This window comes from the organism of the source record quoted next, unplaced genomic scaffold (assembly GCF_019419815.1).
Source record: "Pyrus x bretschneideri cultivar Hongxiangsu unplaced genomic scaffold, Pyrus_bretschneideri_v1 Contig19, whole genome shotgun sequence".
In the NCBI taxonomy this organism is placed as follows: domain Eukaryota; kingdom Viridiplantae; phylum Streptophyta; class Magnoliopsida; order Rosales; family Rosaceae; genus Pyrus; species Pyrus x bretschneideri.
In genome coordinates, this window is record NW_025999490.1 from 2,163,775 (window position 1) to 2,177,149 (window position 13,375).

The 13,375-nt window shown below is 35.3% G+C and overlaps 1 protein-coding gene across 3 annotated transcripts; it reads left to right on the forward strand.

Moving 5' to 3' along the window:
• Nucleotides 1-5,177: 5,177 nt before the first annotated feature.
• Nucleotides 5,178-10,482, forward strand: LOC103952377 (nuclear transcription factor Y subunit A-7). 3 transcript variants are annotated; one of them, XM_009363962.2, is made up of 6 exons: nucleotides 5,178-5,340; nucleotides 6,500-6,566; nucleotides 7,390-7,535; nucleotides 9,265-9,369; nucleotides 9,494-9,658; nucleotides 9,754-10,482. In XM_009363962.2, the coding sequence occupies exons 2-6, from the start codon at nucleotides 6,539-6,541 to the stop codon at nucleotides 9,937-9,939; spliced, it is 630 nt and encodes a 209-aa protein (XP_009362237.1). In that variant the 5' UTR covers nucleotides 5,178-5,340; nucleotides 6,500-6,538; the 3' UTR covers nucleotides 9,940-10,482. The 3 variants fall into 3 exon arrangements, with proteins under 3 accessions (XP_009362237.1, XP_048438108.1, XP_048438109.1); XM_048582151.1 differs by lacking the exon at nucleotides 5,178-5,340 and adding an exon at nucleotides 5,363-5,631; XM_048582152.1 differs by lacking the exons at nucleotides 5,178-5,340; nucleotides 6,500-6,566; nucleotides 7,390-7,535 and adding an exon at nucleotides 7,812-8,937.
• Nucleotides 10,483-13,375: the final 2,893 nt, after the last annotated feature.

Consider the following 13,375-nt stretch of genomic DNA (forward strand, 5'->3'; position numbering starts at 1 on the left):
TGGTGCATTTTTGTTTGTGAAATTTTATTTAGAGCCAGTTATCTTATCTTTACATATAACTAACAAGTTTTATCTGTTAAACTTTCAAGTTTATCTTTAAATAAATAAGAATAAGAAAATAAAATAAACATTGATGTTTTTGTCTCTACATCCCATAACTACAAAATTGGCACAATGGAGCACTCCTCCATTATTTTCGGCAAAACTCACTCAAATAACAGTAAAATATTCTCTTGAGTTTATCAATGAGTCAGCTTGCCATAAACCCTTATCAGCCCTCATTTATAATTGCAACGTAGGTTTTCGGCTAATACGTTTGCTTGTTTGAACCATTATCTACAAGTTGGCTACTTGCATAAATTATTAAAACTAACAAGTCAACTTGCTAGAAACTCTTGTTGCTATCTCTTCTACATAGACACTGACATGGAAGCTTTTTTCTCATATTGCAGGAATTTGTTTCATGTCCAACGAATTGGTAAGAAGTTTTCTCCGCTAAAATTATAAATGAGGGCCGCTAAGGGTTTCATGCAACACGGGCTTCTAGCAAGCTTACTTGTTGATGAACTCAAGAGCATATTTTGTTGTCATTTAGGTGTGTTTCGTGGGAAATAATGGAGGAGTGTAGATGTCTGCCATTTTTTTAAGTTATTGAGTGTAGAGATAAAAATACCAATGCTTATTTTCTTTTATTTTTTTATTCTTATTTATTTGAGAGCAAATTTGAAAGTTTAGTAAAAAATTTTATTTAATTGGGTGTAGAGATAAAATAGTTGAATCCAAATAAAAATTTTCTTTTTGTTTTTCAAGGTATCCGTTGGCTTTCTCTCAACCTGTATGATGCTGCAAATTTACTCACATATGGGCCAATGCTCTAATAGGCCCATATGCCACAAACGAAAGGGCAAAGAGAGAAGCAAGTAGCCCATAAATTAAGTGCTTATTTGGTATTCTATTTAATTTTTTTTATAATTTCTCAAAATATTTCTTAAGAATTTTTCTTGAAAATAATTTTTTTTAAGACTCAAAAACTTATTTGGTATGCGATTTAAAAATTCTAAATCTTACAACTTAAATTGGACAAAGAGATCCAAAAAGAAGGGGTCTGAGAGAGAAAGAGGATAGAGGAGGAAAGAAAGTAAGAGATGATTGAAGGAAAGAGAAAGAAGTGAGAGGATCAAAGGGAGATATATTGGAAGATGAGTGAGAAAAATAACCAAGAGAATGAAGATAGCGGATTGGAGGAGAGACAAAAAAAGGTAAAAAAATAAAGAGAAGGGTGAGAAAGATAAATTTGGAGTGAGAGGGGAGGAGGGAGAGAAAAAAAAAAAGAATAAGTTTAAATTTAAAAATTCTAAAAACTCATTTTTTGTGTTTTTAGATAATAGACTATATTTTTTAGTTAGTCTTGAGTTCAGTTTTTTAAAATAGTTCTATCAAACAAGTTTTTAAGGCCTAAAACTTGAAAATTGTTTTTAAGTTTAAAAAGTTAGATTCAAGTAGAATACTCTAAGAGACTGGAATTGGGAAGGGTTTTTGTAGAAGACCAGCCCCCAAAATTACAATAATATGGCCGACGAATTTGACTAGTCAAATCTTCTTTCTTTTTTATAATGTAAAGTTTATAAGGAGGTTGGCTACTCTTACTATTACCAGAATATACCCACAACTTCAAGCTATTTATGCATGACACATAACTGTCAGTTGACACTAATATAAATTACGCATGAATTTACAATGGTGCACCAATGAGAACTGATGGCATTGGTAATGAGGATCGAACTTGAATTGGAGGTTAACCACAAGCATACTATTACCAACTGAATCAATTATCGTTGGCAACTAGTCAAAACAAGCCTAGCAGAGCAAATCTAAATGCAATTTTTTTTTTAAATTACGATAAATTTTGATATAATTAAGTTTGAAATATAATTTCTACACGCTTTTATTTACCTTTTCTACGCATCTCGTGCTTTTAGACTTGGGTTAAAAAAAAGTCTACAAAAATAACCAGTGTAAGTGGCCTACACGAACTGCGGTTTTCAATAAACAAAAAAATGTGAGAGGTCCCGAGTTCAATGCTCCGAACTAGTGAGTCTGCTTGATTCTGACTACGGGTAAGGTGAAACTTCTCATAACCTCTACGGGTAAGGTGAAACTTCTTTTTTTTTTTTTCTTTTTCTTTTTTTTTTTTAAAAAAAAGAGAAGAGAAAAAGGTCTACAACAATTATTCCGTCAACTTCTTTTTTATATGAACGATATATTATTCTAATTTTATTAGCCACAAGTATAATATAATTCAGTTACTTTCTTAGTGATCAGTTATGTTCATACACTACGATGTAGTGCTGCTATATTTTTTTTCTCATTTATACGTATAAAGTTTCATGATTTATGAATGACGAGTACAAAATTTAGTTATGATTGAGTTAATATGATTTATTGAAATCTTCCTCCCGCTAATATAGAAATGAAACACTCTAACTACAAAAATGGAGATCAAACTTATATCAGAGAAGATATTATAGAGTGGTACTGTAGTACCACGTGGCATTGTCAAATGGTGGTACTTATTAATTAAACACGGCATGTGGAATTGTGAGATAATAAAAATTATCAGTATTTTTTAATTAATAATTTCATCAACCGACTTCTTCTCTTTCCTCTTCGTTAACGGAAATTTTTTAACTTCATCTCCTCCTTCCCCCATCTCCTTCTTGCCTTTTTTCCGTCACATAACTCTCTGCCTCCTCTGGGCTGCCACATCTGATTCCTTCAAGCTTAAAACTCTCCCATCACGTGTCATTGAGTATTTACGATTTAGTGATATTCTTCTTCATATGTAAGTGGAAGTCTTACGTTCGATTCTCATCAAATGCGGATTTGAACTATATTATTGCTAATCTATTATGAGCCTAAGCCAACCTTCCATCATTTTTAACGTATATATTGTTAAAAAATAAAAAAAATTAAAAAATCACCCATCACGTTCCCATCCATCTGCAGATGAAGCAAGAAGGACAACAATTTTTTCATTTGCAAATGGTTCCCCCAAGCTTTAAAAACTCACCCATCAAATTGAATCGCATATGTTATCTTTGTCTAAGAAAACTCAGAACCTCCAAATTTGCGCAAGCTGGAATCCAAAAGGATAAAACAAAATTCAATCAAAAAATTGCAATTAGATTCAAGCAAAAAATTTCAGAACCTATAACATGAGATTTCTGGTATTTGTAGTTTGTGGATTTTAATGTTTAGGATGAGATTCAATCAAAATTCAAGCAAAAGAGGAGGCGGAGGAAATTTTTTGTTTGGGAATTTTAACAAAAAGTTATTAATATTGTTCATTTTAACGAAAAATTACATTTTTACACTAAAAAGTTAATTTTGGTATAATTCATTTTACTTTTTTTTTTGTCTTTATCTTTAAAACTCAAAGTTTTCAAAATTTTTTCATTAGTTTTTTTTTTTTTTGATGGAAAAGGAGGGAGTAGAGGAACGGGAGAAGCATTGAAACCCAGCCTTCAACTTTTCTTTAATAATTACTCTGCCACATGTCATACGTTGCCCATAATGCTACGTGGTGATATATAGGACAAGGGATTGTTTGCCGTCCCACATTCAATGTTCTTTCGTGCTCTTCTGTTTTGTGTGGTAACGGTTAAGCCGCGTCAACATTTTATATTATTTTTTTAATAAAGATAATAAGACAAAAATGAATAGTAATATAAAATATTGATGTGACTTATGATTACGTGAAAAGACAGACAATTCTTGTCCGATACAATAACTACTAGCTATTAATGCTACGTGATGATACTGTATTATTCAATAATTTCTCGTACCAGAGATCTATATTTCATGGTCAACTTACGTAACCACAACTATTATAACAATTAAAATGAAAAACAATCTCACCACACACTTTTCACTCGATCACGATAACATAAATTGTTATCCATAAATCCCTCACCCTTCCGATACGGACTAGTGTTGTTTACTACTATTTTGTTTTTATTCCTACTTTGTCTTCTTATTTTTCTTTTCCTCCGTGACTCAAATGAGAGAAAAGTAAACATAGAGAGAAGTGAAATTTTTAGTTATGACGGAAACATAAAGTGGTACATTATATGTTTTAATATGAATAGTAAAAAATTTTATTTTTTAAGTTATTAACTTTTTAGCACATATATCTCACAATTTGTTTAGTAACATGTGATGTACTGACCTTGTATACTGATCACATTAAAAAATATCTCTAGAGAGAAAGAGCTCAACCTAGGCCCACATAGTAGGCCCCACAAAAAATACTATGGAGAGAAGTTGAAGAGAAATGCGTGAGAGAGGAAACGTGAGAGTAAATTTTAAATAAAAACTGATATGTTGGCGGAAATTATTTTTTTTAATTTAATTTGTGTGAAAGGTTTCTTAATTTTAACTTAATTTGAATAATGATCTCTTAATTAAAAATTAATTACTAGTGGTCTCTTAACTTATCAAAATATACAGTTATGGTCATTTTCGTTAACTTCATTAGAATTCTATCAAAATGAGTTATGTTAGAATGATCATTGCTATAATTGATAAAAATTAAGGGACCATTGCTTTAATTGAGTTAAAGTTATGGAATCATTCTCTAATTGAGTTAAAGTTAATGGACCATTATTATAATTTTTCTCATTCGATTTTCTATATTTGTCGTTCAATTCAGCTCCTGTGTAAAACATAGTTTTCACAAACATTCCAACAAAGTTAAAGAAAACAATCATCATTTTAATTAAGTTAAAATTAAACGATTATTGCTACCATTTCCTTTAATATATTTAAAGCATCTGTGTCAAGAAAACTTTGAAATAGCTAGTTCAGAGAGGACGTGGACCCTAACGGAAATGTAGGTCAGCGGTCACTCTCAATCCCGCCCTCTCCCCCGCGCAGTAGGCCCCGCCGAATTCCTGGTCCAGATTATCTCCCGGGCAGCACATTCCCCCTTGCCCGAAACAGACCCCTCCATCCGACGGCCCACGTGTCCACCTCTCCCTATCCTGCTCGACACTTAACCGATAAAAATAAAACACAAAAAATAAAATAAAATAAATAAATAAAATAAAAATGTTGTATGGCTATAAATGGGCATGCAGCTGAAAGTAGTAATAATATGGATATATATGTATATAGAGAGAGAGAGAGAGAGAGAGAGAGAGAGATAACAATATGGATATATATTTATAGAGAGAGAGAGAGAGAGAGAGAGGAGTTCTGATTCCGTCAGACGCCATTTTTCGTACCTGCAGAAGAAGCAGATTTTTTACTAATTAAGTGGCAGCAACCAGCGAATAAAGGGTAAATTTCCCAAATTTCGAAACCCTAGCATTTTTGCTCTCTAATTTATTTTGCCTTGCCAATTATGGGGAATTCTCCAGTTGGTGCAATTGGGGGGAAAATGCATGGAACTGGGGACTTGTTTGTTCTTGCTGATTTGGTGGATTTTCTGATTTTTTTTAGCTTGTTTATTAGGTGTTTTCAGAGTTAATTGAGCTGAATTTTCTGGGTTTAATTCTGCGTTTCTTACTTGATTATGGAATTGAGCATACAGATGAACTTAATTGGTTGGATTGGAAATTATTGAGATGGGTAGGGTTTACTTTCTGCTTTTAACCATGATTATGTTTCATGAGCTAAATTAGTTGTTTCAAGGCATTCATTGAAGAATATTAAGTATAAATCTGCAGCTTTGGCTACAACTTAAGAGTGGAGGGAGTTCTTGTTTATTGATGATTTGTTTATCTATGTATTTCGAGCCTCGACGCAATGGTAAGATTGCTCCATTGTGATCTGGTAGTCACCCATTCGACTTGGCAACCTTTCGAAATGGGGGTAAGGATTTGCACATCCAGTCCTCCTTGGACTCTCTGTGGAGGGAGACAAAGCCTAGTGCACCTTTTTTAAATCTGTTTCTATTTCAGTATCTTTGTTATGCTGGAAAATGGAAGCTACACTTTGGAAATTAGTAGTTCATACTTGAAGGCTATCAGTGTCATCGCGTATCTTTGATTGTATCTTGTTCTTTCATTTTGCTGATATGGTTCTGCGATATCAGTTCCCAATTCCCTTCCTAATTGCAGCTTCTGTTTTTCGTGGTTCTCAAATATATGTGGTTATATTATACTATGGTAGGTCGTACTAGTGAGCTTTCGGGCTTCTTGTGGGCATTGATTAGCAACTGAATTTTAGGGATATTCTTTTCTTTGCACTAAATTCCGATTGTGTTGTTGCAGTTCGGTTGATTTTTGGTGCCTTGGTGTTGGTAGATTGGGTCTGCTTGTAATTTTCTGTTTTTGAGATATTTTTTTAGTGATAGTGGTGACACTCGCTCGTTCTCACAGATGGAATCTATTTTTTACACTAATAGATTTTCAATTCAGCAAAGTCATACTTTCTTATTATTGTAGTAACATGTTATTTTGGTATGACATTGACCTGGGTGATTATTACTTTGCAGCTACATATTGTTTTCGAACTCTCCACGTACAACATCCTCATGACTTCTTCTGTGCGCCATCATTCTGGTAAATTTTTTCCCCCAAAATCCATATTCATAAATTTCATATCATCATGTGATACCTTTAAGTGACTCAGTCCATTCAACTTGCTGTAAATGGATAAGGACGCATGTTTCTGGCATTTAATTGAGCCGGAGTAGTTAATGTGGCAAGAAACTGGTCGTTTTGGTTTTTCTGCTTCTTTGATAAAAATAATGGTGTAAATTTTGTGTTAAACTTGTTCAAGTAAGGGTTCGTTCGTTTTCTCTTTGTGGATTATTCTAGAATCCAATAACTTTTTGTGAGATTAACATCTGCTTACCTTTTTCATTCCAAATACCCATCCCATTTCTGAAGTTGACGGTTGAAATCACGGTTTGATTTTAGCAAGATCTGTTTCTGTTCCAGACATCCAGTCCTCAACTTCCTTTGGTATTCCTGACTTCGAATTATGGTTTACATAATTTACCATCTCACTGATAATCCATTTACCCCTTTAATTTGAGGTGTGCTCTAAGGAAGGCTCTACCTTGTGTTGTTTTAGTCGGCCTTAATGCTGTCTAGTAATGCTGTTTTATGACATCCCGACTACGTGTTTCATATATTGCTTCCATGCTACATAATGACCGAGGTGGTGATGTAGGATTTACTACACTTTTTTCTCATATTTCTGGCTGTATAACATTGAAGTTCAAGCTTCCAAGCTTTCAATTCTTTGTTATTGATTTTGGTTTTATTTCTTGCGTGATGCTTGGCATCATGGTTTTTGTTTCGTCCTTTCTTCACTTGTCTGTTTGTATACCATTTCTCGAACCGCAATGTTATATACTTTATGATAATGGTTTTGCAGATAATAGTGATTCTGATGACCAGCAAAGTCATTCAGAGTCTCAAGTTCATTCATCCTTACCTGCAATTGGAATGTCTCATCCTGGAGTAGCAACCACAAATATGCAGTATGCAGTACCTCCACAAGTTGGAACGGGACACGCAGTGGTAATCCATCTAAAACTCTTTTTTCTTTTTTTTTTGTTGACGTGTTTTCATGCAAGAGGAAGTCCACTACTTGTTCTACTTTATTGTTGTGTCATCTATTTTGTGGTTTGTTTGGTGCCATATATTTGTATATGTGTGTTTGTCGTGACTCCAGGTAGCGAAAATAAGATGAACGTTTATGAAGATGTTGCCCTGTATACATTGGTGATCCTATACACCATGTTTGACCGTCAAGTTTTAGAATGTGCTGAAGCATATATGTGGTAACAGGTTACTTAGTTCATCAAGTAATTTACAGTTATTTCTCTTTTTAATGATGTTGAAGTTGCAATTTTATTAAATATAAGAGATGTTTGCTTCTTAAACTTGGGTAACAGAGCAGTGAAGCAATGTGCAACATGGCCCCAAAGAGAATTTGTATATGGTTAGAAAGAAAATAGATTTAGCCTTCAAGACATGCATCCAAGATTGAGAAAGAAAAAAGTAAAAATAAAAAAAAGATGAATTCAATGGATTAGAGGCCATCACTTGTAAAGAAACTGGTGGATTAATAGGACTAAATTACAGGTATCACACTGTTATGATTCTTTGGCAGCATATCTGGTCATAATTAGGGACATTCATTGCAAAATTTAAACTTAAAAAAAATATGGAAAAAGCTATTTGCGAAATAAAAGATCAATGCTTTTTATTTTGAAGACAATGTTGTATTTTGCAAGGTATTTAGGCAGTTTATATGGTTTGAGTCTCAATAATTTTGATCTTCTGTACATAGAGAGATTAAACTATGCTTTGTAACGGAAAAAAAGGATGGAGGTGGAAGGAAGTGTTTCAAATTGACCCATGAAATTCTTAATTTGATTTTGTGGGGGTTTAATTTCTAGTAGAGATCTTGTTTCGGGTTGCATTGTTGTCCCAAAGCAATTAAATTTGAGTAAGGGTATAATTGTGAAAGTCGTGTTTACACTTCTTTTCCTCCTTTCCATCCTTTTTACTAAACAAAAGGAAGGAAAAATCTCCTTCTCTTCCTTTGTCCTTCCTTTATGATTTACCGTCTACTTGCTCTTGCAACCTTCCTTCCAAACTAATGTTGTCGAAATTGTTGTTATCGTTTAAAACATTCTTATTCTAGATCTAGAATGTTAAGGATCATTGGTAAGTTTTGCTTCTCGAGCTATGTTTCATGTAGATGTTTGTTTGTAATATTAATGTAAATGCTTTAGGTTAAGCTTAAGATAACCGGCTCATTTGCAATTATAATCTGAGGAAATCATCTTCGAATTCTTACAGATAGTTGGCACTTGGCATAGATTTTGAAATAAGCAATATCCTGTGAGGCAGCTTGTGTATGTCTCCTCTTGGCCTAAGGTTTCATCTGGTTCATTTTGGTACCTACTTTGTTGTAAGCGTTCTTAGCCCTAGACATTAATGCGTAGTTTTTCCTCTTTAGGTGATCCTTTCATAGAATACCCTTGTGTACTTTGCCCTCTTATTTTAGTGTATAAATAATTGATTGTGACTACTTTCACTATTTGTTTGAAACTATTGACCTTGTTTGAACAAATTGGTTGATGTAAGTGCTTCTGTAACTGAATAAACAGCATATCAATGTTCTGCTTCTGCCTAGTTACATATACAAAGTAGAGAGCAAAACAGAGAAAAATTATCATCCGTACCAAATTGTATTTCAAATATTTTGATACATTATGCTTCGCTTGTCTAATTGAAGGCACCAGGAGCTTACCCCTATCCAGACCCTTACTACAGAAGCATCTTTGCTCCCTATGAAACACAGCCATATCCTTCACAGCCCTATGGGGCCGCGCAACCAACGGTATATCTTCCCCTGTCTTGTAGATACCATTTCTTGATAATAGTACTTGAATATGGCGAGATGAGACCGCATTTTGCTTATGAGCCTGAAATTTATGGTTATTACTGCGTGTGCTTCATTTCAGGTTCATCTTCAGTTGATGGGAATCCAGCAAGCAGGTGTTCCACTGCCGTCAGATGCGGTTGAGGAACCTGTGTTTGTAAATGCAAAACAGTATCATGGTATCTTGCGACGTCGGCAGTCTCGTGCTAAAGCAGAATCTGAAAATAAAGCTCTTAAGAATCGTAAGGTAGTATTGTGGATTGCAAATCCTTGCACCTTGTGTTCAATGAAACGTTTAGTTAGGCTTCATTTATTCATTGGCACTTCAAACTACTCTTGCAGCCATACTTGCATGAATCTCGACACCAGCATGCATTGAGAAGAGCTAGAGGATGCGGGGGTCGCTTTCTTAATGCAAAGAAAAATGAGAATGAACAGGATGAAATGACATCGGGTAACAAATCGCAGTCAAATATCAACTTGAACTCTGATAAAAATGAGCTTGCTTCCTCAGATCGAACGTCCTAAATACTTCAGAAGCAATTGCAACACCCAAGGGGCCACATGAAGCATTTATTCTTCAACAACCACCAGGGACGGAGGTCCTAATACCAGCTTCGTTAGTCTCGGTAGTGCTTCACTGTGGCTGGACACTTGAAGCTTCATTAGCAATAGCATGTGTATAGGTTCTTAAGTATTAGGCTTGTAGGGAGGTTGCGAAAGACGAAGTAGGCAGAGTCTTATTGAAGTAGAGTGATATAACCTTGTCGACAACGGGTTTCTTTTCAACCCGACGCACTTTGTTTCCCGAGAGAGTGACGGTTAAGAATGCTTTGTGGTGTACGCTTGAACTTATACCTGTTTGTGAGGTTGGAAACTCGTAGGACCAAATATAGAGTTGTGTTGTTTGGTTTGGTAATGCTTCGTTAGATCGGCAGAGATTAGGTTGGCTGCCGATTGTGTCTTAGTAGTATTATTAGTAGTAGTTATATGACTTGTATTCCTTTGTTATCGATTCGGACAATAAGCTTAATGGTTAATGAAATTGGGTGCAACTTCTTTCTTTGTGAAGATGAAGGGTTTACTAAACGGGAATTGAATTATGCACTCGTTTTCACCTTCTGGACTCGCCTCTGTCGTTTAGCGATTTTAACAGACAATCGAGTGACAGAATTAACGGGAGGAGTGCAGAAGGTGAAAAGGTTAGTGCATAAGATGCTCCCCTTGCGAAGAATGATCGAGCTATGAGCACGAGCAGGTTGGCACTCGGGGGGTGTTTGGGCGGGGAAGAACGGTGCAATATGAGATGGTGATCGATCTCTATCATAAAATTAAAGGGAAGGGGCTGGGCTGGGCTGCCTATTCAATCAATACTCGACCGCTCGGTGCTATTGGTGCGGGCTGTAAGGCCATCTTTAATGAAGATGGCTGAAGGTTCAAAAGCTAAAAAATGGTCTGATTTGTTCAAAAATTCATCTTCAACCGATGGTTGTGCTATAATTTTATGGAAGACACCAGACGTCATCATTAGGCCAAAGGGATATCAGGCTGGCCAAATATAACCCCTATCTTAGCCCCTTTTGGGGCCCCAACTCCTCACTTAAAATAATTGATTGAAATTGAACGTCTAAAGTTGAAAACATCCAACGATAATTTAGTTAAATTAACAAATAAATTTGAAGTATAAATTTAAAACTAATAAAGTATTAGGGGGCTATGTTTAGCCCTTTTCGGTTGGATATGGTATATGAGTATGACCTTGCACTATTTATTTAAAAATAATATTTTACGGGGCTATAATTCTAGACGGGGCTATGTTTAGCTCTTTCAGTTGGAGATGGCCTTTTCAGGGCCAAAGGGCCATGTTTAGCCCTATAGTCCTGCAATAAATTATTTTTAATGAACAGTGCTAACCATATTTTATACCATCTCTGACCGAGGGGGCCAAAGGGTCATAGGCCAAAACATAGCCCTTTGACAAAAAACTTACTCCGACCGAAAGGGGCTACTTTTTAGCCCCTCAATAATTTATTATTTTAATTAAATTAATATGGTTAATTGAATTAAAATAAGGTTTTTGGACATATTTTGAGTGTCACTTGTCTCTAAGGTTTTCGGACATAATTGAATTAAACTACCATATTGAAATAAAATGAGGTAAGATGGTATGAAATGGTGAAAAGAATGTGAAAAATAGTGTAGAAATGACTTAGGTATTTATAGGAAAAAAAATTAGATTTTATTTTTATTTTTATTTTAAAAGATTTCGTCTAAAAAGCTTTGTAATTTATCATAAGATTAAATTATGTTAATGTCAAATGCACCTGACAAATGGCGCTAGAACGAACCGCTTCATAAAATTAAGCTTTGTTATTTTATCGGAAAATGCAATGGAGCAGCTTTGGGAATTTCAGGCTGGAAAATGGAATGGAATCAATAAATGGCGCTGGCTGGGGTACTGTATCGGGCTGACTGGCTAGCTCATTTTGGCCAACCTACTAGCCTGGTGTTTGATTTTTGGTCAAGTAAGGCCCATAAGCCCTTTGGCCTAGCCCTCGGTTGGAGACAGTTTTCGTGTCAAAACGAACTATATTTTAGCATATGGCCCTTTGGCCTGGTTGGTTGGAGATGGCCTAAGGAGTCAATCAATCTCTGACCTCTCAGTGTCCCTCTTAGGCCATCTCCAACCGAGCCGACCATAAGGCCATATGCCAAAGCATAACTCTTTTTGACACAAAACCCATCTTCAATGAAGGTCTGGGCCAAAAAATCTTGGGACCAACCAGGCCAAAATCCAGCCATATGGCCAACGGGCTGGCTATTTTTAGTCAGCCAGGCAGCCTTTTCAATTGGGCCCAACTGGATTTTTACTTTTTACTTTTTTAAGACAAAATTAAAAAAAAAAAAATTCTAATTCTAATTTTTTTCCTATAATACCTAAGACATTTCTATCAGGGGAGTGATCCTTAAATATATATTCCTATCCCTACCTAGCACGAGGCCTTTTGGGAGCTCACTGGCTTCGGGTTCCGTAGGAACTCCGAAGTTAAGCGAGAAGGGGGCTAGAGCAATCCCATGATGGGTGACCCACTGGGAAGTTGCTTGTGAGTTCCCAAAAACAAAAATGTGAGGGAATGGTAAGCCCAAAGCGGACAATATCGTGCTACGGTGGTGGAGCGGGCCCGGGAAGTGATCCGCCCTGGGCCGGGATGTGACAATTTCTCACATCCTTTTCACCCTTTCATACTATCTTACCTCATTTTATTTCAATTCTTCACATTCTATTCACCTCAAACACTTTTTTCATACACACACCTCTCTTAACTCTTTTAATAATATTTCCTTTAATTTTTTTCAATAATTTTCAACTGGTCACATCTATAAGTGGCACTTCAATGATGTACGAATGCTTATTCATTTAGTGACAAGTGACACTCAAAAGACGTCTGGAAACCTTATTTTAATATGGTAGTTTAATTTAATCTACCAATAAAATTAAAGAACAAACTTAAAATAATAAATTATTGAAGGGACTAGAAAACAGCCCCCTTCGATTGGAGATGGTGCATAAATATGGTCTAGCACTGTTTATTAACAAATAATTTCTTGCAGATCTATAATCTGGACGGGGGCTAAATATACCCCTTTTAGTTGGAGATGACCTTAAGTCATCTCTAATGGAGAAGGCTAAAGGTTCAAAAGTCAAAATTTGGTCTGATTTGTTCATAAACTCATTTGTAAATGATGATTGAGCTACTATTCTATGGAGTCCACTAGACCATTATTTGGCCAAATGTAGCCCCCCTCTTAGCTCATTTTTAGGGGTTCAACTTCTCAGTTGCAATAATTGATTCAAATTCAAGGCTAGATTTGAAAACATCCAACGGTCGTTTTATTAAATTAACTAGTAAATTTAAAACTGTAAATTATTTAGGGGGCTATATTTAGCCCCTTCGGTGGGAGA